Source organism: Xylona heveae (genome assembly GCF_001619985.1).
Source record: "Xylona heveae TC161 unplaced genomic scaffold L228scaffold_16, whole genome shotgun sequence".
Taxonomy (NCBI): domain Eukaryota; kingdom Fungi; phylum Ascomycota; class Xylonomycetes; order Xylonales; family Xylonaceae; genus Xylona; species Xylona heveae.
Window position 1 is genome coordinate 1,277 of NW_017264208.1, and position 24,701 is coordinate 25,977.

General features: G+C 47.8%; 9 protein-coding genes across 9 annotated transcripts; 4 read left to right on the top strand and 5 right to left on the bottom strand.

The window, feature by feature from the left end:
* Positions 1-1,029: 1,029 nt before the first annotated feature.
* Positions 1,030-2,466, top strand: L228DRAFT_271705 (hypothetical protein; the record flags this gene model as incomplete). Its single annotated transcript, XM_018335563.1, has 1 exon — positions 1,030-2,466. The coding sequence occupies one exon, from the start codon at positions 1,030-1,032 to the stop codon at positions 2,464-2,466; it is 1,437 nt and encodes a 478-aa protein (XP_018184360.1).
* A 49-nt stretch (positions 2,467-2,515) lies between these two features.
* L228DRAFT_251642 (Clavaminate synthase-like protein) lies at positions 2,516-4,123 on the bottom strand. The gene is made up of 2 exons (XM_018333603.1): positions 3,548-4,123; positions 2,516-3,459 (listed from the first exon to the last, which is right to left on the bottom strand). Exons 1-2 carry the CDS (start codon positions 3,899-3,901, stop codon positions 2,767-2,769), a joined length of 1,047 nt encoding a protein of 348 aa, XP_018184361.1. The 5' UTR covers positions 3,902-4,123; the 3' UTR covers positions 2,516-2,766.
* Positions 4,124-5,595: 1,472 nt separating this feature from the next.
* Positions 5,596-7,655, top strand: L228DRAFT_254589 (hypothetical protein; the record flags this gene model as incomplete). Its single annotated transcript, XM_018333838.1, has 2 exons — positions 5,596-5,620; positions 5,653-7,655. The coding sequence occupies 2 exons, from the start codon at positions 5,596-5,598 to the stop codon at positions 7,653-7,655; spliced, it is 2,028 nt and encodes a 675-aa protein (XP_018184362.1).
* A 1,759-nt stretch (positions 7,656-9,414) lies between these two features.
* Positions 9,415-11,077, top strand: L228DRAFT_242114 (MFS general substrate transporter; the record flags this gene model as incomplete). Its single annotated transcript, XM_018331381.1, has 6 exons — positions 9,415-9,590; positions 9,646-9,742; positions 9,794-9,925; positions 9,983-10,107; positions 10,162-10,545; positions 10,603-11,077. 6 exons carry the CDS (start codon positions 9,415-9,417, stop codon positions 11,075-11,077), a joined length of 1,389 nt encoding a protein of 462 aa, XP_018184363.1.
* Positions 11,078-11,432: 355 nt separating this feature from the next.
* Positions 11,433-13,313, bottom strand: L228DRAFT_251649 (AMP-dependent synthetase/ligase). The gene has a single exon (XM_018333604.1). It carries the CDS (start codon positions 13,058-13,060, stop codon positions 11,771-11,773), a length of 1,290 nt encoding a protein of 429 aa, XP_018184364.1. The 5' UTR covers positions 13,061-13,313; the 3' UTR covers positions 11,433-11,770.
* A 285-nt stretch (positions 13,314-13,598) lies between these two features.
* On the bottom strand, positions 13,599-15,738 carry L228DRAFT_257321 (putative efflux pump antibiotic resistance protein). The gene is made up of 3 exons (XM_018333971.1): positions 15,646-15,738; positions 14,810-15,585; positions 13,599-14,749 (listed from the first exon to the last, which is right to left on the bottom strand). Exons 2-3 carry the CDS (start codon positions 15,266-15,268, stop codon positions 13,742-13,744), a joined length of 1,467 nt encoding a protein of 488 aa, XP_018184365.1. The 5' UTR covers positions 15,269-15,585; positions 15,646-15,738; the 3' UTR covers positions 13,599-13,741.
* Positions 15,739-16,478: 740 nt separating this feature from the next.
* Positions 16,479-17,705, top strand: L228DRAFT_215671 (l-allo-threonine aldolase; the record flags this gene model as incomplete). Its single annotated transcript, XM_018330092.1, has 1 exon — positions 16,479-17,705. The coding sequence occupies one exon, from the start codon at positions 16,479-16,481 to the stop codon at positions 17,703-17,705; it is 1,227 nt and encodes a 408-aa protein (XP_018184366.1).
* Positions 17,706-18,319: 614 nt separating this feature from the next.
* L228DRAFT_234783 (transporter) lies at positions 18,320-20,564 on the bottom strand. The gene is made up of 4 exons (XM_018330676.1): positions 19,438-20,564; positions 19,023-19,367; positions 18,593-18,962; positions 18,320-18,534 (listed from the first exon to the last, which is right to left on the bottom strand). Exons 1-4 carry the CDS (start codon positions 20,160-20,162, stop codon positions 18,406-18,408), a joined length of 1,569 nt encoding a protein of 522 aa, XP_018184367.1. The 5' UTR covers positions 20,163-20,564; the 3' UTR covers positions 18,320-18,405.
* A 345-nt stretch (positions 20,565-20,909) lies between these two features.
* On the bottom strand, positions 20,910-24,436 carry L228DRAFT_257324 (OPT superfamily oligopeptide transporter; the record flags this gene model as incomplete). The annotated part of the gene is made up of 15 exons (XM_018333972.1): positions 20,910-21,220; positions 21,286-21,372; positions 21,440-21,557; positions 21,618-21,799; positions 21,867-21,939; positions 21,993-22,137; positions 22,207-22,668; positions 22,740-22,915; positions 22,988-23,270; positions 23,450-23,580; positions 23,685-23,843; positions 23,946-24,022; positions 24,073-24,129; positions 24,190-24,348; positions 24,412-24,436. The coding sequence occupies 15 exons, from the start codon at positions 24,434-24,436 to the stop codon at positions 21,027-21,029; spliced, it is 2,328 nt and encodes a 775-aa protein (XP_018184368.1). The 3' UTR covers positions 20,910-21,026.
* Positions 24,437-24,701: the final 265 nt, after the last annotated feature.

Below are 24,701 nucleotides of genomic sequence, written 5' to 3' on the forward strand. Positions count from 1 at the left end.
ACTGCAGTAACAAATTAAACTATGGTTTGATAAATTCTTACTATATAAATTCCTAAGTCTAACCCTTTGGAAAAAGTAGAAAAACCCTCTATAATTTAAATATCTTTAGCTAATAAAATCATGTTACAACCTATATGTTTATAAATTCTAGATATAAATTAAACAAGATAGTGTAGAGTAACCCAACTCTACCTACTAGGCTGTCATGCTTCAAAATATAAACCTGACCCAGCCTGGAAGGTTGCCAAGCAGGAAGGTTATAGAGGGTCTACCCAACCCTAACCCGACTCATTCTGCAGCCTAGGAGCAAGCAATGGCAAGTGAGGGAAAGTGGGCGGGCCGAGTAGTCCACCCGCTGATGAGGATTTGGTAGTGTTCCATAGTGTACCATAGTGTACTACCTAAGCTACCTTATATATTTAGAGTCTTGTAGCGAAGCGAGATAACGAGTCGAGATGGCACTTGTGTTGCGCAGTAACTGACACGAACATCTGGCCATTGCACCAGCTTTGCTCGATCATTCAACTCGGTTTGACAGACTAGTAAGCGGTAGCCAAAGCACGCACGGACAAGCGGAGAACAACTACCAGCCGTTGCTGATAGATATATATTGTGACGTGGTCGTATTTTGTGGCACTGCTTGCTCGCAGCCCGCCCAGGCCCCTTGGGTGCTCCGCTTGATCGAAATCAATCAGCAGAACCAGTCGTTCCGCCTCCCTGCTGCATCACATTAACGCGAGATGATAGATACTTACCTGAGCCTCTGTTTAATACTGGAGATTAAGGTACTCAATGGAATCACATGATCCTCTATATCGGAACATACGGACATTCCTTCCACCTGTCCAGAGTTCTCATAGTCATCACTTAGTAAGTTTTTCTTTCCCTGGGAAGTTAGTTCGGCCGTGCGATTAGTCTTCCCGACCCATTCCGATCGGCTTCTGGGACCAACCTCAGTCGGCCAATGCTTGCTGCCTCCATCAGACACTTCTATTGGAAACAGACTTGAACATTTCAACATCAATCGTTATGGACTCTCTCAAATTTGGAGTCACAATTCCTGCAGTTATTATTACACTAGATAAGCCTCAGCAGACATATACAAGCCATTCGAACATTAGTGGAATGGTTTCGTTTACACCAGCTCGCACAACTCCGTTTGACTCGGTAGAGATTAGCCTTGAAGGCACTTCTCGCACACAAGTGCCGACAGCAACAAAGCTTGCAATTGGTACACATCAGTTTCTGCATTTATTGATGCCAGTATCAGAGTCAGCATATCCTATAAACCATGTTGCGGAATCGGGAAAGACATATAGGTTTAATTTTACTTTCGCTGTGCCACAGAAGCTTCTTCCGACCGCATGCCGGCATCGAATAGCAAACTCCAACTGCCTTCACGATGACCACACTCAAGCTCCGCCTTCAATGCCCTACTCGTCCGACAAACAGCATGATATGTCTCCTATGACGGTGAAAATAGAGTATGCCATCAGGGCTAAGCTCTTGCATCGATCTTCTGGCACAGGAAAAGTTGAAATCATCTCCCAGGCTTTTCGCCCGCTCCACATCATCCCTGACTCAGCTGACCAACCGCCACTTACTTTTGATCTCATCAACAATGATTACATCCTTCAGAAAAGCAAGACTCTAAGAAAAAGTCTATTCAAGGGGAAGCTTGGAACGATCACAGCCACTTCAGCGCAACCCGCTTCATTTCGATTCAATCCATTGTCGCCAGCAGCATCTTCATTGAGTACTTCTGCTCCGATCCATGTGCGCTTCGACCCGATTGATTCGCATGATCCTCCGCCTAAACTTGGAAGCATAAATAGTCGGATTCGCGTCAGCACATTCTTCTCAGCCGAGCCATATGATTCAGTGCCCAGCCATGCAAGCATGATCCAGACCCAGCGACCAAATTGCAGCGTTTACGAGACATCCATGCATCTCTCGACCTACGAGACATCCAGCATCAAATGGGAGAAGCAATCCGAGCGAAATGTGGCTCCACCATTGGGGTCGAGTATATTAGGACGAGATAGCGGGTATTGCACTCCGTCAGAGTCTGTCTTAGCCTCTGCAAATTCAGCGGCTGAACTCGCCCCATCCACGTCATGCGATGCCGGTAGTCAGAACGACCCCTACTACACGGCAACGATCATGGTGCCGGTGAGCCTGCCAAAGACTAAGATCTGGCTCCCGAGTTTCAACTCTTGTCTCCTGTCGCGCGTATATACGCTTGATATCGCTCTATCTGTGCAGAATGGCACTGGTGTGCCTGCCTCAATCATAGGGCTCCGGGTACCGGTCCAGGTATCATCTTCCAGCTCCCAATCCGGTGATACATTGGCGGACACTGTTGCCGAAAACGAAGAACTAGATGACTTGGCGGTGCTGCTCGATGACAGACTGGACGCAGCGTCGCAGATCCGTGGAGAGGACGACATTTTGCCACAGTATTGAAGTCTACGGTGTCTGTGCATGATAATTTCTTTTCAATACAGCGTCTTCTATGTCTGGTGACATTATGATCTGGAAAATAGTAGGACACCTCATTCAATTTGGGCATTTGCTCCACATGCTGCTTTAATTTTCTTACAAATAAAAAAAGGCAGAAAAACATGCAAAAGTGGTGTTTTTATGAGAACTTCCCCCCAAACACTTTCCCCCAAACACAAGCTAGGGAGGAAAGATCCGAAAGCGAAACGACAGGGAGAAATGGCGACAAATCATCCAGGTCATCAATTTCCCACGATAATTACTCTAAATCTGAATCTCCTCACGCAAGTGGATCCTGGCGCGGGCCTTTGCATCCTCAATTCCACCAGTCAGCATCGTGTTCTTGCGCTGCTCCTCATGACTCGCACGATAAATGTCGAATTTCTTCTCAAACCAATCCTGAATCGAAATAATCCGCCCCTCGGAGTCCTTAAATGTCGTCCCGTCAACTGGGCGCGTGAAATATGCAACCGAGTAGCGGTGCGTTTGCTCCATCTCGACGGTAGGCACAACGCGATGCAGCACCGATCGCAGCCGGAAACCAGACAAAAAACGCAAAGAGTCGCCGACATTGCAAATGGCAAAACCGGGTTGCGTCCGCACGTAGTCCCAGCTGTTCTCACTGGTAGTGGAGGGAACTTGTAGGCCCCATTGCTGCGCGAAGAGAAACGCGATACTGCTGATGTCGGTATGCTTGTTGTGGCCAACATTGGAGACATCGCGGGCGCCGAGCTTGTTATAGCGGTGGAAAGTCATCGAGGTGTGCGAGGGTCTGTTGTCCGGGTGTTTGCGCTCGAATCGGTCGTCGCCTTCAAGACCCATGGCATCGGAGAAGCTGGACAGGAGCTGGATAACGTGATAGCGCGTCTTGTCAATGAAGTCATTGAAGAGTGTGCTCTGGTCGAGAACCGCGGCGGGGAGAGGTTGATTTTGCCATGCGAGGCCCGTTTGAGCAATCTTTGTTATAAATGTCAGCTTGTCTTTTGGAAAAGTTGAAAGGGGAGGATATTGGAAAGATAGAGAGATCAAAGCTTCAAAGTCTTACTCGCAAAGTCTCGAAACCATCCTTGGACTTCTCAGTAGCCCCGGTTTGAGTACCGATGGGCTTGTAGCCTTGCACATCAGACCCGTAGGCATACTGGGTCTTCTCTTCGAGAGGAGTGTCGAACCACTTCTTCAAGACCTCCAGGCATGCCGTGTAGTCCTTCCACAAGCCCTTGCTGGCTGGTGTGGTCAGGTCAAGGTAAAAGAAGCCGTCCTTTTCGCCAGCCTCGAGCAGCTTCGCGGCCTCCTGAGGGTCGCGCTCGACAAGTTTGCCAAAGTTGATTGTGCGCAATTGCGCAACAGTAAAAGGCTTGCCCTCCGGGACAGGGCTGTTGTAGGTGACACGGACAGGCATAGTGATATACAGGTACAGACGAAGTTTAACAAAGACCGTTTGATGTTGAAGAGAGGGGACGATAAGATTTCAGACCTGCTGAGATGCCCTGAGATGCTGCTGCTGGCAATAAGAGAAAACTTCGAGATATCAATGCCTCTTTATACCCTTCAGTAGCACTCAATCTATACGGCTTGAACTAAAGCCATTTTGTCGTTCTCGGCTTCATCTACACAATTTCCGATCTGCTGAGGCACAGCAGATCTCACTTGCTAAAATCAATACGTACAAAATGCCGACGAGAATCCTCAAAAGCCTTGTCTAAGTTAGCGAGCTGGGCTTCTGTGAAGAACTACCACTGTGAGTCTCCCAAACAAAGAACGTGTTGTGGACTAATATCAGCGTTGCATTTTGGTATGTGGAGACCGTCTCGGTCGACTATCCTGCGGACCGTTCCCTTCCGAGCTCTAACAAGGGTCACAGGAGATAGCAGGGATATTGTACCTGCAGGGTCGCTGCTAGCGTGCCAGCCAGCAATTAGCAGTCACAGCCTTACCAATCTATTCGAGAGCAGGTGAACTAGCTAGCATTTGTCCTTCTATGTTGGGGCTGCAAATATAGCAGTCCTACATCCGAACCTTGGTGTTGTACCAATGGGAAGAGTCTGCTGGATTGACCCGCCTATCTGGATGAGTTTCTACGGCCGAAACTCGGTATTCACATTCGTGTTCCTGCATGTCTGTCTTAGACTTCCAATAAAGGGGGCAGATAAAGATGAAGTTTGACTTATCAGAGTATTTCTGGTGGGGCATGGTTATGAAGCTCATGCCATGGAAAACCAAGCATGTGAATTTTTTCAATTGAAATTATCTGCTCCAGTACATTGAACCTGGGAATCCTTGAACCACCTGCTCGGAGAGCTGCAGGAGACCAGAAGGCGGGAAGTTTTTTCGGACCTCGTATTTTCAGCTATCTCCTATATGCAACCAAAATGACAATGACTAGGCTGACGAAGCTTCATTCACCCTAAAATAATAATGGGACTGGAAAAGGAGGGTCTACGACCATTCAGAAGTGCACGGGTCCTGAATGGCGTGAAACTAATACCGGCGGACCATGAATCCCGCATCTAAGCAAGATCTTTGCAACGAATCCTCCGAGTCTGGACTGGCTGACCAACTCAACTGTTGTCTTCGTGATCTTTGAACCACATCAGGGTGCTTCATGTTATCCACTACCGAAATCGGCACCACGAACTAGCGTCCGAAGAGATTTGTGCATAGCTCTTAGTGGATTAAGAAATTCCAAAGCATCTTCTGATGCATTTTTTTTTTCATCTTCATCACACCCTGGCCTTTCTTAGCTTGGTTTCAGCTGCAAATATCTGTCCAGACGATGGCAGATTCAATATCACATCAGGTCATATCATGAGAGAAGACCGGGAGCAGCAGTGTCCGAGGAGTGGAGACAATGGCAGAACTTCTCATAAAGCTCAGATGGTTACGACGTCGGCTGAGAGCTTTACACCGTCTCCTATACACTATCGAGCATTGTTTTTTCCCTTAGTACCAAAATGATCTTTGCATTTCACATTGCTTGTTTGGCCCTTTTGCTTTTGTCTCTGCCTTCAGCGAGCGAGATTCTTCTTTCTTATCTGAAGGCGGCAAGGCAATTGGGAAAGCGGCAATGGCAAAAATTTCTGGGTGGCCATCGGAATGCGGAGTCGAAAATTCCATCGAAGTACTCAAAGACGCGCCTATCATTTGTGGCAGCGGATGAGGAGCTTCAAGGGTACAAACAAATGTACCATAAGCTACACAACCTGGAAAATTTTCCTTCGGTGCTGCCCGAGGCACGAGATATGCTGATATCTTTCTTTGCTGAGACTCTTGATACCGCAACAAAAGCCCCGGAACGCGGCATTCTTGGCCTCAAGAAGTTTGATGTGGAGCAGCTCACGGCTTTCCTGAAGGCCAAGGATGACAATATTACGCAGCGCTGGGAGAACTATCTAGCTCGAAGGGCCCGCGGTGCGCCTCGGGAGCTCTTCAAGGATCTTGAACATGCCAAATGGTTCCTCAGACAGAGTGCACCAAACAAAATGGTTGATGGTGCCTGGCTAGGGCATGTCCACAACATCACCACGCCGTTTGCACTTCGCCGAATCACCAAAAATGCCTGGCAGGTCTTTTCGGAAGAGGTTGGAGATGGAGATTTGACCAAGAATCACGCGTACATCTATGCTTCACTCACGAAAGAGATTGAAGCAGGCCTTCCGGATGCAAGCAGTCATGCTTTCGTAGAGCCCAGCCTTGGACTCAACGAAATTGCGCCCTGGAAGGCAGGACTCTCGCAGCTATTAATCTCGCTTTTCCCGCACGAATTTCTTCCTGAGATTCTTGGTTTCAATATGCATTTTGAAATGCTCACGTGGGACACCATGCGGGCGATCAAAGAGTTGGAGGAACTGAAGCTGGATTCCTACTATTTCCTGCTACACATTTCGATTGATAATGCAGACAGTGGACACACGGCAATGGCGATGCAGGCTGTTATTGACTTCCTCAATCACGTGAAGAAGACGGAAGGCACTGCCGCAGCCCATCAAGCATGGAAACGTGTCCAGGCAGGATTCATTCTGTCAGAGAGTCTACCTAGCTCTCCGAGCAATACTTTTGCCGATGTGTTGCCTAAACGCCACCCAAACAAGCTGGAAGCAGAGGTCCTCAGAGCTTTCAAGACCAAAGCACCAGTCGCGCACAAGCTTCATTGTGGCACGAGGGTTTCTATCCAGCGCAGGTCCCTTGTGGACTGGCTTGAGCCCAATGCGTTTGAATCAGAGATTCGCCAGATGGAATTCTTGGACGCGCTGAGTAATTCGAAACCCTGGATCTACAAAGGCCATCCTGAGCGCAGCCGACTTATTCAGTCTTTGGAATGGGAAGGTAAAATGTTCGGATCTTTTACGCAGACTGAAGTCGAGGATTTGAGGAAATGGATCGAGTCACTGGCCAGGCCGATGCCGAATGCAGAAATCTACTGGTCCTTTACAAGGAGAACGGCCATTAGTTCTGAAATTGCTCTTAAGTGCAGGAGCATTAGGGTTGCTTACCCAGTCATTGGTCCTGCAACAGACTCACATTTATCCACACCTGGAAAGACACTCTCTGCATCCGAGCTTACATTCCAAGTGGCGTCGACCTCGAGACCTGCGCTGGACAAGCTTCTGCCACTTTGGTTTACCCATACTTGTCTGCTCGAAGCGATCGTCACTATTCCTATCAAGACAACGGACCAGTCTACCGCTGCAGTTCTTCGCGTGCTCCGTGCACAATATGGGTTTGCGCCCGAGGGCTCTGGAGTTGCAGGCATGGACGAAGTGCGCCGGACTGATAGTATCGACCTTGTCCAACTGGGACTCGAAATGATAAAGGCTGCTGGCCTTCCTCAGCCGCAGTGTCTCAGCGATGTTTTGTGTGGGCGCGAGTCAGGTTTTGCAGACGAAATGCTGCACATGTCGATGCGGCCAATGGAGAATCGTGAGCTGCTCATGGGAATGTCCTTGGCTTTTGTGAATTTGCATGAGTCTCTTGCAACCTCTTCATCGATCAATTTGCTTTCGATGGATAGCAAGGCCATCTTGGCAGACATGGCTGCTCGAGAGCGTGAAGGGCTTCGATTTTGTCTAGAAGAATTGAGAAGCAGTAACGCTCGCTATGCAAGGTTCTGCCAGGGATATGAGATGGGCAAGCAGGAGATTGAAAGCTGCTTTTAGGAGAAATGTCCCGTCTCATGGCATAAGGTAGGTAGGTGTTTGCACTGTACGTACTTGGATTAAAACAACAAACCGTTCAAAGGCTTTTCTGTATTTAGGTCCAATTTCAATATTTGTAGCCGTTTTATTTGCTTTGTTTCGTTGCGAAAATAAAAATTACAAAACAATTTATACATATTATATTATACACCGAGTCTAGGAGTTGTGTAAAATCTATAAGGATATGATATAAAGGAGAGATGAAGCTTCATTCGCCGTCTAGCAAATAACGTCATGTATACACTACATGAGGATGTCTTTTATATTCAGAGCTCAACCATGCTCGATAATGTGCAAAGTGTGCACCGCATCTCTGGAAAGGTACTTGTACCTTGTTACAAAATTGCTTTACGAGAGAATGAAAAGATAATGTGGGTGATACAGCAATAGCAACATTACATGGCACGATAAGAGCGGGCTGAGGCATCGATCAGCCGTAACAGGAACCACTAACCCATCAACACCCCCGGATTGTCACTGCAGCTTAGCCAAAGGGAAATAAAATTCTCCACCAGATGCCTTTAGAGCTGCCTCTTTGGGCGGCACTGTGGGTCGTGGTGATAAGTCGGCTCAAGGCCAAATACAGCCAAGCGTGGGCCGATGGATGCAGGGCAAATCTTACAGCCAATACTCCGTAGATCATTGCACGGGTTAACTAGGGACCTAGGTGGTGGGCTGTTTTTACCACCGGCGTTGTCGCTAAAGTCGCTATCGTTTAGGGGGCCCGCGCGGATACGGATAGTCGGGAAGCCCAGAAGGCTTTGATAGCCGAAGCAGGCGAACATCTCTATCGACCATCGTCCTAACCCATGAACTGCAGTGAGACCGGGCATGGGTTCGATTGGTTATAAATTACCTTAAGGGCCATTTTTTTGCATCTCGCGGGCTTCTTCTGATCGGCCGTATTTAAGAAACTGCCGAACATCCCCGTCCTTCCACCGGCTGCAAAGCTAATGGCAACAAGTCATATCGGCTTTTACTTTGACTCATAGTACACCGCCTACAGAGTTGCAAAGGGTTCATCTGCTGGCCCCTGCCCCGACCCACTAGGACCCGGATATTCCCGGGCTGTGTTGACCCTTTTGAAAGCTTGGTATTACAAATCCTGGGAACCTGGAAAAAAAATTTACATCCAGGTATGATATACATCCAATCTATACGGCGACCAAAGCTTCCGAATGCACGGTTGGTATTTGCACCAGGGAAATCACGGTAAATCGCTGTCAGGAGTGTAATTAAAGTCTAGGTATCCGTACACCGGACACACAATATGTTTGGGATACTCGTACGTGGCTGGCAACAACGGACTTTTTTCGGGCCCCCTGAAAACCCTAGCCCGCACTGAACGGGACGGCAAGTTTTGCATTATGCCGACTCTAGTTCTCTACCGTTGCAATCAGCCATACAAACCTGTGCAATAGCTTATGCACGAGCCTCTCATCCCCAGCGTTAGAGATGCGGGCCGCGTTGGAGAAAGACTATAGTCAGTCTAGAAGAACGGCGAAAATGTTCCGCGACTACATTGCTGCTTTGAAATAAGATAGCTCCTGCAGGCACATCTTCGGTGATACCGAAAGAAGACGCTGGATGGTCAGCCCGTTGACCCTAGACCCACATAATTTTGTATATATGAAGTTGGGAGTGCCTCTCAATCTCGTTGCATTCGTCACGTCTCCTTTAAGTTCTTATAAGATACTATCGAGCCAAAAGAATACACAATATGGCTATCCAGGGACAGAATGCCGTGCAGCCTGTTTTTCAGCAGGAGCAGGAGAAGGCGGTTGCAGAAGAGACAACGCCAGTCCCGTTAGATGATGGCTATCCAGCCACTGACGTAGGCGTGCCTGCGATGATGCAGCTGTTTGGTCTTTCTGTCGTCGAGATCACGGCCTGGGGGTAAGTCTTTTGGTCTTTCATACAATCAAGCGGAGCTCTAATCTTTTATATGCAGTCTCGGATACTCTTATGGTGCTCTGGCAGACTACTTTTATAACAATCCCCCATTTGAGGGTATTGGGTATGTTTCTGCGGCCGGTATGGTTTCCAATGTAAGTCATCATATGAGTGCAAAAAAAACGACCTGGGCTTACCGGATATAGGGTGTCTTGCAAATCGTGCTGCCATTCATCATCTACTATCTCAACTACTTTCAAAGCCACCGGAAAGCTACCATGTGGCTAGGATGCATCATCTGCACTGTATCTCCAATAGGAGCTGCCTTCTGCAAATCGGTAATTTTGTTCAGACCGTGATAATGAAAAACATGCAGCTAATGGGTTTGGTCTTAGGCTCCTGGACTACTCGTCTGCCTTGGCCCTCTGAATGGAATTGGATCCTCGATGCTCTTTGCTCCTTCCATCGCGTATGTCGGCGACTGGTTTGTTCGCCGCAAGAGCGGCGCGTACGGTGTAATGTTCGTGTACCCCGCTGACTCCACCCTTTGACATGGCTGCTAATATTCCAATAGCTGTGGTGCTGGTGGCCTTTCTGGAGCAGTATTGCCCCCAATCTTCTCAGTCTGCCTCGAGAGGTACGGCCACAAGGCGACACTGGTGGGATGGGGCATTGCGTCGTTTGTCTTGACGGCGTCTGCTCTGCTCTCCATTCGCGCGCGCACGCCGCCCCCGCCGCGATCGAAGCCATCCTTTAAGGATTTTGACTTCTTCAAAAACCCCGTCGCCTTCATTTTCATTGCTTGTCAGTTTATTCAAGCGACTGCGCATTACCTTCCCTCTACCTACCTCCCACAGATTGCCACCGACTACGGCATCTCCGCTACCAAGGCCGCCACATTAACTAGTCTGATCAACGTCGCCACCGCTATTGGGCAGCCACTTCAAGGCATACTAGCGTATGTTTGAATTTGATATCCTTGACAAGACCACTGATGCTAACTTATTGTCTACAGTGACTATCGTACGTCTTTCTATATTCCTATGCTGATCAGCACTGCCGGCAGCTGCATCGAAGCCTTTGCCATTTGGGGAAACGCCCATGTTTATGCTCCGTTGATCATCTTTGCTCTCCTTTTCGGTGCCACGGCTGGTGGATACTCGGTCTTGCGCCCCCGCTTTGCGGCCTTTATACTTGGCGACCAAAAGGACAACAAGGAGAAAAGCTTGCTCATCTTTGGAGTGCTTACATGCTTCCGTGGTGTGGCCATCTTGTCGTCCGGCTTCATCGCCGATAGGCTCGTCGACGAGAATAAGCCGGTCACTGCTTCGTACGGCAGCGGCAAGTGGATGCCAGTTATTGTGTTCACGGGCGTTGCCATGTTTGTGTCCAGCTTCGGCGCGCTGGCCAAGTTCGTTGACCCATTCCGGTCCCGGCGCCACAGGAGCGAAATTGTCAGCGATAGCGACCGGTCGGACACGCAGCCCTGAACGTAAAGTGAGGGTATTGAAGGGGGATCTATGTATTGGGTCCCAAGGCCATCGGGCCTATTGACCTTTTGAGAATTACATCTCTTCGCCGTCCAATCTCGCGATGCCCTACAAGGAAACAACATCACCACTGTTGTGCTGGTATGATGGGAAAGCTTGGCCATCTGAGTCATGTCGGCTGAAGCATGCCTTCAAACTGCAACATCAAAAGCAGCAGGGCAGAGTGACAGCTTTGAATGGCTGCAGAGGTGCCCATATCAGCCTAGGATAACGAGCATTCATATTGTCGAATATATGAATAAGCTCTCTCTGGGTGCTCATGGGGTTACCATCCAAAAGGATATACCCAAGACTAGACAACGGGGTTATATAGCATACTATATGTGAACAATAGATGCTAATATAGACTAGTAATTTAATGATTACAACAATCTTTCTTAGACCGACTTGTATGGTTATAAATTGTGCCCGAACAAAACAAGCACGATGTAATGCTATGCTCTGGAAGTAGTAGAAAGCATCGCCTACCTAGAGAATAAACATGATATGTAGTAGAGAGAAAACAATACAAGTAACATATGACTAAACTTAAAGCCAAGTTAATGAAAAAAGGAGGCAAGGCTAACCCTGGACTAGACCAGTAGACTTAAAGACTACCTTATGACGTTTGAGTTCCTGGGGATTGCTCTTTAGTCAAAACCGCTCCTCTACAAAATGTTTAAGCTTTCCGCTCCCGTGGTTTAAAACAAGTTTGCTCATCTCTACATATTCAACCTCTAGCGGTGCAATCAGTCCCTGAGTCCTATTCCACACCCAACTCTGTGAGACCAGAGCTATATTTTCTTCCAGAGCGTCTCTGATCAAAGCTGCATTGTTGGGCGGAGGAATCGCCACTCGAAAAACCAACACATTCTTCCCTTTAACACGCCGAACAACACTCTGGAACTTGGCCGCTGCATCCTGCGAGATGTGCTTGCCGATCAACGACTTCAGCAGCGGCAGGTCGAGTAGGGTGGTATTGATCTTGAGTGCTACCGAGTCGCGCCCGTACAGCCTGAATGTCTTTTGCTCGTAGTCTTCCCAGGCTGCAATATCTCCAACGGGGTATCGGATCATTGGCTGCAGCCGCTTGATCAGGTGGGTGATAATCACGTTGCCTTTGACTTCGGCGTCTATTATAGGCCGTCCCTCACTGTCGACGATTTCCATGTGAACTGCCGGCTGCACGACCTTGTACAGTGGATTGATATCGTCGTCGCCGGTCGGCCGTGGTGGGTGAGCTGGCAGTCCGATGGGACCGCATTCCACGGATCCATACAGGTATGGTGCAATGATAGCGTTGGGGAAAGCTTCATTCCACAGAGGACGCACGTCTTTGAAAAAGGTCTCGCCGGAATAGAGGACGAGACGAACGCTTTGCAGATTGCGTCTTTGGCTCTTCAACCATTCTGCGAGTCGTGTGGGTGTGTAGACATTGCTGAGAATGACAGTCGCTTTGAACTTGTCGACTGTGTCTGCAATCACGTCAAGAGGCTGCTGCCCGCTAATCGGGAGGTGCACGTTGTCGACTGGCAATTCCATGAATGTGGTGTTGTTGAACATGAATCCGCCATACATGCCGCCCATGTGGCTGAGGTTGGCAATTAGGTCGCCCGGCACGAGACCAGTAGACGTCGACATGGCTACGGCGTTGATCTGGCAGATTCTCCGCAGCTCGTCGCGAGTGATATAGACGATTTTGGGCTCAGCGGTTGACCCACCTGATCGCATGACGACGCCATCGGTGAAGGGCGCTGTTAAGACGCTGGCAGCGCTGGCGGTGGATGAAGACCAGTAGGCCTCGACGTCGGTGATTGGCAGGTCGGACAGTATCGTGGACAAAGGCAAGTGAGAGAAGGCGCCATTGTAGAATGAGGAATGTTCACGGACGAACTTCAAAAGGTCCGATGGTATCAAAGAAAATGTTTCAAATGATCGTGTCATGTTGGAGAGCCGGCGAGACGCTCAGATTGGGAATATCTGGTGGGTTTTGAACCGGATACGCAATCCAGTCGAGTGCTGCAAGAGATGATATATGACATTTTGTAATTGTCGCCATGTTACCTCCCAGCGGGACGGACTGATTTTTCGTTCTCGTCCTGGCCGCCGGGTCTTTTTGCACCGAGGATAAATGTCATGTCCAGAAGGAGAATTCAATTTTTCTCTGGTTGTGGATGATGATGCCTAGGCTCAGGGCAGAGATCCCGAACGAAAATGATTCTTCCCTGCATATCCTAATAGAAAAGACCCTTAAACATCAGCGCTCGGGTCAGCATGCATATCCCTGTACAATGTAACATGGAATATAATGGTGTGATTGCCCTATATCCGACGCTACCCGGGCTGATTGTGGGGTAATACGAATACGTTCAATTCAGATGCTAAGATTGAGAATCCCTGTTGCAAAAGCAGCAGGCTGTAATGAAATGCTCAAGAATGCAACTCCGAGGACTTAGCATTGCACCTTGTAATTTCAACATTTGGAATTGGACATTGCATTATGAGAGACATTCGGCCTTCTTTCTGAGAATACAAAGCTCTAAAGTAACACTATGATAAATAATATCCACCAATGTTCTAGAAGCAAAATGCACATTTCCTCCTTCACCGGCTAAGCTCCTGAAGTCAATCATTTCTGTCCTGAGCATAGGGACTTCGTCGCCGCAAGGCATGTCCAAATTTCCAGAGCATAACGACGGCCGGCAATCCAATACCCAATGCAATAAACCCAAGGATGCTATTACCCCAACCATATCCTAGTTTTTCATACAATGACGGTGCAAAAATCGGAAAGAAACAGCCAAACATTTGCCGTAGCATGTTAATGGCTGCTAACGCGCTGGCTGCAAACTTGCCATATGTATCAATCATGTACATGTTCACGGCAATGGCGCATGCCATGGCGGCGCCCATGAAAATTGCGGCGCCGATATTGGGCACAATCCAGTGGGTCTTGTACTCGGCGCTCCAACCATACAGGAACATGCCGGCTGCCAGGACAATGGTTGCAGGCGGCATAATCGGCATTCGGAATTCGGGAAAATGTGCACCATTGTGTTTTGCGGAGAGGTGTCTCTGAATGTGGTCAATGGCGTGGGTACAGAGCTCGGCGGCAAATAGGGAGCCGACAAAAAGAGATAAATAGTTCACTCCCGAGATCTCGGGTGTTTCGTGGTAGATGTCTGTCCATAGTGACGGAAAGTTGGCGTAGAGAATGTAAATGAGACCGTATAGAAAGGAGTTATAGACGGCCATTACCTGAATGATAGGCTGCGTAGCGAGCAATTTGATCGGACGAATGATCGCTAACTTGTATACCTCGGCGCCTGCTTGATCCAAGTGGTCGTATTCAGTAAAGTAACGCTGCCCAGTTTCTTTTTCGAGACGTCTTTTCTTGTGTCGCAGAAGCACTGGTGTAAAGGTTTCCTCGAGTGTGAAGAAACTCGGTATCAAAATGATTGCATCAAGCAGAGAAGCGGTATAAAATGTCCAACGCCATGTAGTGTGTTGTGCAATCACACCTCCAAGCACCGGTCCAATAACCGGACCTATGAGTGGCATAATGCTGTACACTGCGATAGCCCTACCACGTTCCTTGGTGGTAAAGAGATCAGAGAGCACACCGCTTCCAATCTATGCACGAGTCAGCGATTTTGTTTCCCTTTTTAAAAAGACGACGAAATAATCTCTTACCCCCTGGGATGCACTGCAAAAGAATCCGGCCATAAAACGAAGTGCCAGCATAGCTCCAGCTGAATTTACCGGGCCACAAACAGTGTTGAAGATGAGATACAAAAAGTTCCATGACTGGATGATTCTAATGCGGCCGTGAATTTCGGACAACGGACAAGCAAGAAAAGGCCCAAATGCAAAACCCAAAACAAATATGGAGAGAATCAAGATTTGCTCCGCATCGTTCGTGACTCGAAGCGAATCTGCAATTTGAGGGAGTGCAGGGGCAATAATGGTCGAAGAGAGCGAGTTCATCAATACAAACCCAGACACTGAAACTGTCGCTCTCCATTTGCGAACCTTGGACCAATTCTTTGGATTCTCTTTGTCGTCTGGTGATGTCCAGGTCACCAACTGAGGCTCGTCAGCAGCTGCTTTCTCAGTCTCAGCCGCTGCTACTGGCTCAGGCTGTATTTCCATCTTGCGATTGTATGTGTGAAGAGGACAAAGAATATCAAAATAGTCTGACACATTGGTTAATTAGTCCTCGGTCCTCTGTGTCATAGTCTTAGCGCACGCTGGTCAATACCCCGAAGCGATCCGTTCCCCTGGCCTACGGGATCTTGCAATTAGTTTATCGCTAGGCCCTTGCTAACCAGCCTCTATGAGACCCGGCTTCTTGAGTCATTGAATTGTTGTGTCAGGGCTTTCTTTTGACCTTCTCCTTCGAATCCACCTTTCCGTTACTATACAGTAATCCTTGTGAAAACATAACATTTTGCAAATTTCTATCGCATCTGTGTAGCCTCTTAGTAAAGCTTTTACCATCACGTCCCGCGAAGCAATGGAAGGTATACTTGTATCGACTTGATGATTGCCCCTTACTGACCGACCAATGCGTCTTGCAATACCGCGTTCCAATGTAACACTGACATGGTCCAGCATTCGATTTTGCACCAATAACAGAAGATTCGATTGTTCAATGAACAAGGCGTATAGAAAAAGGCTTGTCCTATTGAAGAAGGTACAGTGAAAGTTGCGAGGCGAAGATGATGCACCGGCTATCCTCGGTGTTCTTTCCAGCTGGACCTAAACCGTGCTTAACCGCCTTGATCATCCATCCATGCCCTGATCCTCTACCATCTCCGTACGAAGTCCTGCGGTGACACGACATTTTTCACCGCTCTAATGATTTCTATAGCGTTTGATTATCGATGGATTCGCACGGCTCGGGCCGTATTCTGGTGGCAAGTCTGCCATAATGTGATACGAACTGCAGTGTTTCGGCGTCCAAGGGTCTGTTCTCGACATGGTCAGAACGTTACAGTTCTCTCCACATGAACATGCATGGGTTTCTGCGAATCATCACAGTCGGATATTGGTCACATTTCCCTGTCATCGTGGCAATTTGACCTTTGGTGATCACGACTTCGGAGGGAAAAAGAGCGAGCGCTCCCTCTTCTGCACGCGCATGCAAATGGAGTCCCCCGGAGAAAGCATCTCAGCCTTGCTTACAGCATATACCGGCATGCTTTTCATGGCTAAAATAAGCCGATGGCAGCCATCCTCCCGTCCTGGCTGAAAAAGCCATCTGCTTCGTCAAAAGCAGCCACAAGCGGTCGTTCTCAAGGCTTCAATCGTTCTTCAAAAAAGCAGGATACCATTAAGAAATTGACTATTCCATTGCAAAATGCCTACAGCCGTGCGGACAAGCTCTGCGGAGCCGGTCAAGACACACCATGAAAAGCCCAATTCTCTCGCGCCGGAGCAGCCTCTGTCGTCTGCTGCGTCATTGAAAACCGACAATAGACGACCATCAATATCTGTGAACAATCTGGAATGGTCAAGCAGTAATGAAGCATCCAATGACTTCCGATCAGACTATTGCACCAAACCCACCCTGCCCATGCTGGAAGCCATCATCCAGACATCCCTCGGCGATGACGTGATGCAGGAAGATCCCACAACGAACTCCTTTCAAGAATACGTCGCCGACTTGCTAGGTCATGAAGCTTCGCTTCTTGTCATGTCAGGGACAATGGGCAACCAGGTCGCTCTGCGATCAGCCCTGAAGACACCGCCTTATTCCATTGTCGCTGACCACCGAGGACACATTATCAATCTCGAGGCCGGAGGCCCAGCAACCCTATGTGGGGCTCTCGTCAAAATGGTCATCCCGGCGAACGGTCATCATCTCACGCTTGGCGACGTCAAGAGGAATGCCACCATTACCTTTGACGTCTATGACTGCCCGACTCAAGTCATCAGCCTGGAAAACACGCTTTCCGGAACCGTGATGCCTCTATCCGAGGTTCGTGCCATCTCGCATTGGGCACGGGCGCAGGACCCTCCAATCCATATGCACTTGGACGGAGCTCGTCTGTGGGAAGCCGTGGCCTCTGGTGCCGGAACCCTGCGGGAGTTTGGAGAGTGCTTCGACAGCATTCAAATGTGTCTGACCAAGGGTCTCGGGGCGCCCATTGGGAGCGTTGTTGTTGGTAGCTCCACTTTTATCAAGCGGGCGCGTTGGATCCGCAAGATTCTCGGTGGTGGTCTTCGTGCAGCAGGCGTCATCGCAGCGCCCGCACGAGTAGCCATTGAGGATGTATTTTTTGGTGGGAAGTTGAAGGCAGCGCAGGACAAAGCCAAGCTTGTGTCAGCCTTGTGGGAGCAACTTGGCGGGAAGCTTCAACGGCCAACCGAGACAAACATGGTCTGGTTTGACCTTGAAGCCTCGGGCTTGATGCGCGAACAGTTTTACCCATTGGCTCGTACTTTTGACGTGAAGTTGTTCGAACACCCCCTCGTGAATGGACGAGTGGTCTTTCACTATCAGATCACCGAGGATGCTTTTGCCAGGCTCTGTCAATTTGTCCGGGAGGTATTGAAAGTACCATCACTTACTAAACCAGTGTAGAAATATAATTTTGACAGGCATACTTTTCTACATCTTAGCTATGTATCTTTCGGTTCATAATCTAGGGTGGTATTGTACTTGGTCAAGATGTTCTCAACAAGCCCAGCATTATTAGATAGAAACTGCGCACAATTCACGTACAGCTCGAACTGGAATACTAAGACGTGTAAAAAATAGCAATAAAACTTCCGGAGATCTTCGAATGTCTGAAATCCTTTTCCCTTCTGAACAAAATTCAAAGACAAATTGCATCTGCCGCCCACACATGGTTCTCGAAATGTAGATACGGAATTAAACGGAGATATGGACGGCTTACTGCCAAGCCGTCATAGCTAACGACTGCGGTTAGTGTAGTGTAAGCTGGGAAGCCCTTTTGGAGACGAGAACCCAGCTGCGCGGATAGAGGACTTGATTAAGAGGCTGTAAATAAGCTTATTGAGCGCTTTATTCATGCAGCCAATGATCATTAACTAGGACAATTTCGAACTTGATCAAAAAAGATATGTTGGATGTACTACATTCAAGACAAACTTGAACCGATGGTGAAAAGTTCTCCAACGTGATTTCTAAAGCCTTGTCTTCAGTATGAGACTTGTAGACTAATCAATATAACGCTTACAACTACACTTTCGTACAAAATACTCTCAACTTACATCGCTCTAAATCATCGAAACATCTAAAACATCTATCACTTCAAAAATTACAAGCTCGCTTTACCCTGGCTTTCAAAAGGCAACACGATAACAATCAGGCCGGCAGCAATAAAGAGCGCTCCGCTGGTATATACAGGTGCTGAAGTCTTGAGGTTTGCAAACATGGCAACAATGGGCTATCATCATCTTGTTAGAATCAAGAGTTTCCCTATTAAAGTAATGGTGATAACTTACAGCCATGATACCAAAAACACGATTCGCCGTGGCGGTCAATGCATTTCCGGTTCCTCGATCCTTTGTGGGGAAGATCTCCGGTGTGTATGCATACAAGACGGCATACAAGATATTGCTGCAGAAATTGTACGCGCACTGCCATCCCAACAATGCGTCAGAGGTCGTGGCAGTCGTTGAGGCGTACAAGAAGACGCCAGTGAGAATGGTGAACAGTGACAAAGTGCCTCGGCGGCCGAAGCGCTTGATCTCTACCATGGCACCGCCCAAAAGGCACCCAGGAACACCAAGAACAGCGATGATGAGCGTGTTGCGGTAGGTGAGGTAGGTGCTTCCATCGCCAAATTCCGCACCCCGTGTGGCTTGGATATAACTGGATAAGAAAATAAGCACGCATTTATCGTCAAATGGGAGATATGTGGTGGAAGCTCACGGAAGAAATGCATTATACAGAGGGTATCCCAAACCGATAAAAGCCCACACGATCATGATCATGGTGGTAGAAAATGCAAGCTTCCACGTAGCAAATAGCGCGCGAATATGCGCAAGGTTAAATTTCTGGAGATTGCGCTTGATGGCAGCTGTCGTATCCGTCTGCTGTTGGATTATCTCTCCAGCAGGCTCGCACGCCTTGAGGTCTTCCACTGTCAAGGTTGAAGTTTTGCCATTGCGGCGGGCTACCTCGTGGACAATTTCAACCGCCTTTTCATCGTTGCCTTTGCCCATGTGGAATTTGGGGGACTCAAAGACAGTGAAGCACACAAAGCGAATAAAGAATCTGGCGACTGTCAGCTTGACACTTCGGCAAAGGTTTAAAAAAAAAATTTTTATAAAAATGGAGATCATACTCGATCAAGCTGATGCCGCCCATGGTAATGACAAAGTACCGCCATCCCATGTTTTCACTCTTAGTACATGTTTTCGCCGTCTCCGAGCAGGTCAAGTTGCCCAATAAAGGCCAAGCGATAAGAGTCGCTATCACCTGCGCCAGAGCCCAATCGATGGAAAGAATCGTAAGAAGGAATTGGTGCGAACCCGGCAAAAACTCAAGAAAGACTGCCGAATCGACGGGTAGGTTCCCACCAACTCCAAAGGACCACAATGCTGCAAAGCATCCAATTGCAGCAAAATTGGGAGAGCCTGCGGCAATCATGCCAAAGACGGCCGTTACACCCAGCGTCAAGTTGAACGCCCAGCGTCTGCCAAACAGATCGCAACCAAATCCCCAAAACATTGCGCCTGCCAGCAGCCCAATATTCTGGGCCAGAGTCAAAAATGGCGGGCGCGTGACGTTGAATTCACTCGCAATCGGCGGCAAGATCAGAGACGTCACAATGGGCCACAAGTTGTCGTTTGCCCAGCCAAAGCCGACCACGATGAAAAGCTGCCATTGGTACCAGCCCATGCCAATTTCTTGAATGGCATGGTTCAGAACCCGTGCTTTGGCTTCATACACGGGATCGATCGTTCCTTTTGGCAGGGCAGCAGCCTCGTCAACGGCAACTTTGGAGAGCTCAGTCGCCTCTGGGATGACCTCGGGACCGACCTTCTGGTCGCATGCGATATCTGCCATCGTGCCGATATTGTCTCAGTCTTTGCGACCGTGAAAAAATTTGAGATTACTGAAAAGAATTTGGAATTTGGATACGGAAATTATTTAACATGTCATGATGCATGTCTTGCAGATTTAGAGAGCGTAGACCAAAGTTGGAAGGTGCTGAGATTTCATGTGGAACACGAGTGATGATTGGCGCAGATCAAATGTCGTTATTGCATGGCTCCCTGGTGTGCTCGAAGCATATTTGCAGCTGCTTAATATTAAAGTAGCTGCTAATTGGTAGAAGCTAAATGGTTGGTGGTATCAGTGCGGGGATCCGATGAAAGGAAGGAAGAGGGGGGGTTAGGGGAGTAGGGTACCTGCCCACAACTAAAAAGCTATCTCAGCAAGTAAGATTGGATTTCGTGATAACATACTCTATCCATGCTGCAAACGTAAAAGTCAACAGACGATGAAAGCTTTGCGTTGCTATAGCAAGTTGAGAAGTAGTCGCCAATAGTTTGCCAAGAACATGCCTGGTTGAAGTTTCTTTCGAGTAAGGTTGCGGGTCGCTAAAATGACGATATTTCTTAACGATGAGGCCCTTACTCCTTCCGGAAATTTATTTTTTCCCTTGACGCAAATTAGGTACACTTAAGGGTCCCTTCCAAATAAATCTACCTTAGAACTAGACAAAGTTAGACTTTCGCTCAAGGTCAATTTCGATAGCAGGCACGTGGCAATAGTTCTCATTTTGTGAATCTAATAAATGTATATCTATATGCACCTTGACAAAAAGAAACAAACATCAACATTCTCGCTATAGTGCTTCAAAGTAATAAGAAAATTTTGAAAAATGAAATGGATTGGTGCCTCAACGCGCCGTGCAAATTTTGTAGATCAAAACTCCCCAATCCGTTTGCCAAAGTATTCGCCTGGTGCCACTTTCAACCAGGGAACCGAGTTGTTATCATCGGTGTTCGACCCAACTGTGTTGCCCCACCAAACGAATTTAATACCGTGGTAACTGAGCGCAAAGAAGATGATAATGGTTGCAAATGCGGTGCCAGTATCCATTGCAGCTTGCAGGAGATCTGGACAAATAAGAGCTTAGCCTTTACTCATGGAACGCCATATAAGACGGAGGGAAGGAACTTACAGTTGTACCGTTTCCACCATCCAAAGGCACGCTGACGGACGAGGTAATTGAAGATGAATCCGAAAATAAACCAAAGCGAGTATTGAGCTGTTGAGTGTGTGAGCCTCATGAAGACGGATCGAATGATAGCCGCAAAAGAAATGGAGCAACTTACTCGTGTTGCACGGAGGAATGTTACCCGCTGCATTGAAAAAGACTGGAACATTGATATATCGGACCCAACTGTGAGGGTATCGCCGATAAACGAGCCAAACTAAGACGGTAACCACGGGCTAAAAATTGCAGATTAGCAACAAGATCTACTTTTTTGACGTAGGAACTTCGTTTCTCACTCCGATGATAAAGAAGTACATTAACCCGCTGTAGACCTGTCCAGATTGGAACAGCCTTTGAGGGCCGACCGTTCCCCAAATGAGAGAGGCATTGTAGATGACCTTGGAACCGTTGCATGTAAAGCGCTGTTTGTTTGTCGGCTTGCACAGGTCTTTGATATTACTCATCATCCATCGGAGCACTATCATCAACAGTTCAGCTTCCAATCTCTGACGAGTTCTAGAACTGACTAGGAAAGAACTACTTACCTCCAGTTTGAGTCGCAGTCGCAAGAATAGTCGAATAGACTTGGCCAACAAATAGAACGCGAGGCGGGATTTTCTACAATTGTTAATATACCAAGCAAATTTGTCACCAAATGTAGATCCTCATACCATATACTGTCCCAGCTTGAGGTCCTGAGCAAAATCCATTCCATGCTTAACAGAATTGTAGCCGTAGAACTTGACCATCATATTTGCGATCGGCTTGCCAGGCCATGCGTACCCGGCAATGAGTTCGGTTATAATATTGAGGAAGCTGCAGTTCAAAAATATTATCAGTCATCAACGAGTTGTGGGGCTCGGATTTTGACGGAAGAGTACTGACATTCTCTGGTTGGTCGTTCCTTCTAGGATTCCCTCCGGGATAATCAACAAGACACCCATGCCTAAGCAAACTACCAAGAATCCCCAGACTGGAAGGCCAGAGTCCCAGTATTTCACCGTGAATAATCCCAGACCAACAACCACCAGGGTCAGAGCAAGGTACCACCAGTCAGGTACTTCCTTGTATGCATTCATCAATCGCTTGTGGATGTCCTCTCCACCATGGCGTGAGTTCTTGAACTTGGCCCATATCTCGGAACCATTGTAAAGGTATGTATGGACTACTACAGCTGTGACTGCAGCAAAGGAGAGCCCGTAGGTAAGCGAGTACGACATGGAAATATACATCGGGGAGTATTCCTGATATTTGCTGAGAACAAAGTTGAGGTTCGAGTCAACTACACGTGTAATGTTGTATGTATGACCCCTATTGTCATATGTTCCAGCAGACAAGAGTGGAAGACTGTGAAGGGTCAGCAAAAAAGTCAAGTTTCAAACGTTTTTCCCGGCACCTAAGGTAGAATTGGAACTTACTAGGCACTGTTCCAAACGTTTGAATAGTACAGTATTGGCGAGAGAAACAGGTAGAAGAACAAAACGACGGCAAATGCATTGCAGGTAATATAAAAAGGGGTCGTGAGAGGTTGGCCCGCCTGAGTGATCTGTGTCCAATCAAAACTGATGGGCAGAAGTCCCAAACCAGAGTTCATCTATATCGTGTAGCTGTATCAGCTTGCATTGCCCCATTAAGTTCAGCGTATCCAAGGTGCTAGAGGACTTACCCCGAATATCGTGTTGACTTTTTGATTATGCGGCACAATCCATGTAATAAATGCAAAGGTGCTGAGACTCGTCCAGATGTAATCGGGGAACCAGAAAATGACAAATGCAAGCATAGTGAAGTAACCAAAAAATCGATATCGGCTCATGCTCCAACCGTTAACCTTAGAATTGTCTTGACGCTCATGCAGCGAGCGAAACAGGACTGTTGAAGCGAGCGAGGAGGGCCAGATGAGTGCGGCAGGGTAGACAAGGAAACGACGAGCGAGGCCTGCTAGACCAAAGCTGCATAGTTTTGTTAGTAACATAAATAAATATCAAGCCATCCTTGATCGTAGAAGGGGGGAAAAAGGGGGGTCGGAAAAAAAAAAAGAAGAAGAAGGAACGCTTAGAGCGAAGGCGATAGAGGGGATAAACCAAATAATAGCGGCTTCAAGTAGCTAAATAAAACTAGAATGACTTACCCGAGCATCTGGGTTGTCAGGAGATAGAGGAAACAGAACCCAGCACCATAGTCATGGTTCCAATAGACAGGACTGATGATCGCCATCAATGATCCTAAGGCGTACGCAGCGCCAGAGCTGATGTTGACGCACTACATGAGAGCAATCTTCGTCAGCAGCAACACAGACAGACCATGATAGCAAAAGAGCAGAATTCAAAAACGGAAGACGGATGAGAATTTTTCAAAGTACTCACGATGACAATGAGTGCATGCTCTTTGATAGTAAATTTGCCAGGATTGACATCGAAGGACAATTTTCCTAATGGGACTCGCCAGCGAGGAAGTTTCTCCCATGCTCGGCCAATGGGAAAGACGAGCAGCTGGGCAACAACATAGCCTAAAGTGAGGGTTGGCTAGAAAGAATCAGTAAACTCTGGTCGAAGCAAATAAGATTGAACCTCAGTGACGAGGAATCTTGGTTGAATCCAGGAAAAAATTTTCCATATCGAACATACATATCGTAGGCCAAAGAATTGATTGACACCGGAGAACAGAACAACAAAGATCGTGGTCAGGATCCAGGCACGAACGGCTGACGGGACATCAGCATCATCTAGTTTTCGACCAATATTGACAACTCACTGTTGCAGGCGATGTTCGGGTCGTCCGTGTTAGACACACAAGCAGCCACCTCAGCGACTAGATAAAAATATTAGCCAGCTATTTTAAATAGCGTTGATTAATTGAACAGGTGCTTACACGGCGATTGATCACCATCGACGTTCCACTTGAACGCTTCTACCGGTGTGAGCTCAGTCTTTTCGGCCTTGTCAACTAAGACTTTTGTTTCTTCTTCTTCAAATTCTCCTTTCACGGACCCATCAGCCTCGATATCGGTCACGTTTTCTTGGGCATTTTCTTTTGAATATCCGTCGTCGTGAGAAGTTGGTAAGGTATTTGAATTCTTTTCATTGGCAAAACCAGCCCGAGAAATTTCGGTCGACATGACTGCGCTGTGGCAGTTATGGTGCCTTGGTTGATACAACCCAATATGAATAGAGCCATACTTGGAGCACAATCCTTTTATCAATTGCAGAAAACATTACGGCAGGGCTGATAGCATCAATGGCGTGCTATCAGCGCTGCAATTGCGATAGATTTGGCAGCACGATTTCCCTGACACTAGATGGCCCAGATTCGAGCTTCGCGGGGTTTATCCTAGGTCAGGAAACTTCGGCCCCGGGTTGAAACAGGAGCGTCTCCACTGCGGA

Excerpts from the sequence above, each read along its gene's own strand:
- L228DRAFT_251642 (XM_018333603.1), bottom strand. The coding sequence starts at position 3,901 with ATGCCTGTCCGTGTCACCTACAACAGCCCTGTCCCGGAGGGCAAGCCT. Across the intron at positions 3,460-3,547 it reads ATGGTTTCGAGACTTTGCGA|ATTGCTCAAACGGGCCTCGC; the intron begins GTAAGACTTTGA and ends TTTATAACAAAG.
- L228DRAFT_251649 (XM_018333604.1), bottom strand. The coding sequence starts at position 13,060 with ATGACACGATCATTTGAAACATTTTCTTTGATACCATCGGACCTTTTG.
- L228DRAFT_257321 (XM_018333971.1), bottom strand. The coding sequence starts at position 15,268 with ATGGAAATACAGCCTGAGCCAGTAGCAGCGGCTGAGACTGAGAAAGCA. Across the intron at positions 14,750-14,809 it reads TTTGCAGTGCATCCCAGGGG|ATTGGAAGCGGTGTGCTCTC; the intron begins GTAAGAGATTAT and ends ACTCGTGCATAG.
- L228DRAFT_234783 (XM_018330676.1), bottom strand. The coding sequence starts at position 20,162 with ATGGCAGATATCGCATGCGACCAGAAGGTCGGTCCCGAGGTCATCCCA. Across the intron at positions 18,963-19,022 it reads CTGTATAATGCATTTCTTCC|TTATATCCAAGCCACACGGG; the intron begins GTGAGCTTCCAC and ends TTTCTTATCCAG. Across the intron at positions 18,535-18,592 it reads GTGTTTTTGGTATCATGGCT|CCCATTGTTGCCATGTTTGC; the intron begins GTAAGTTATCAC and ends AGATGATGATAG.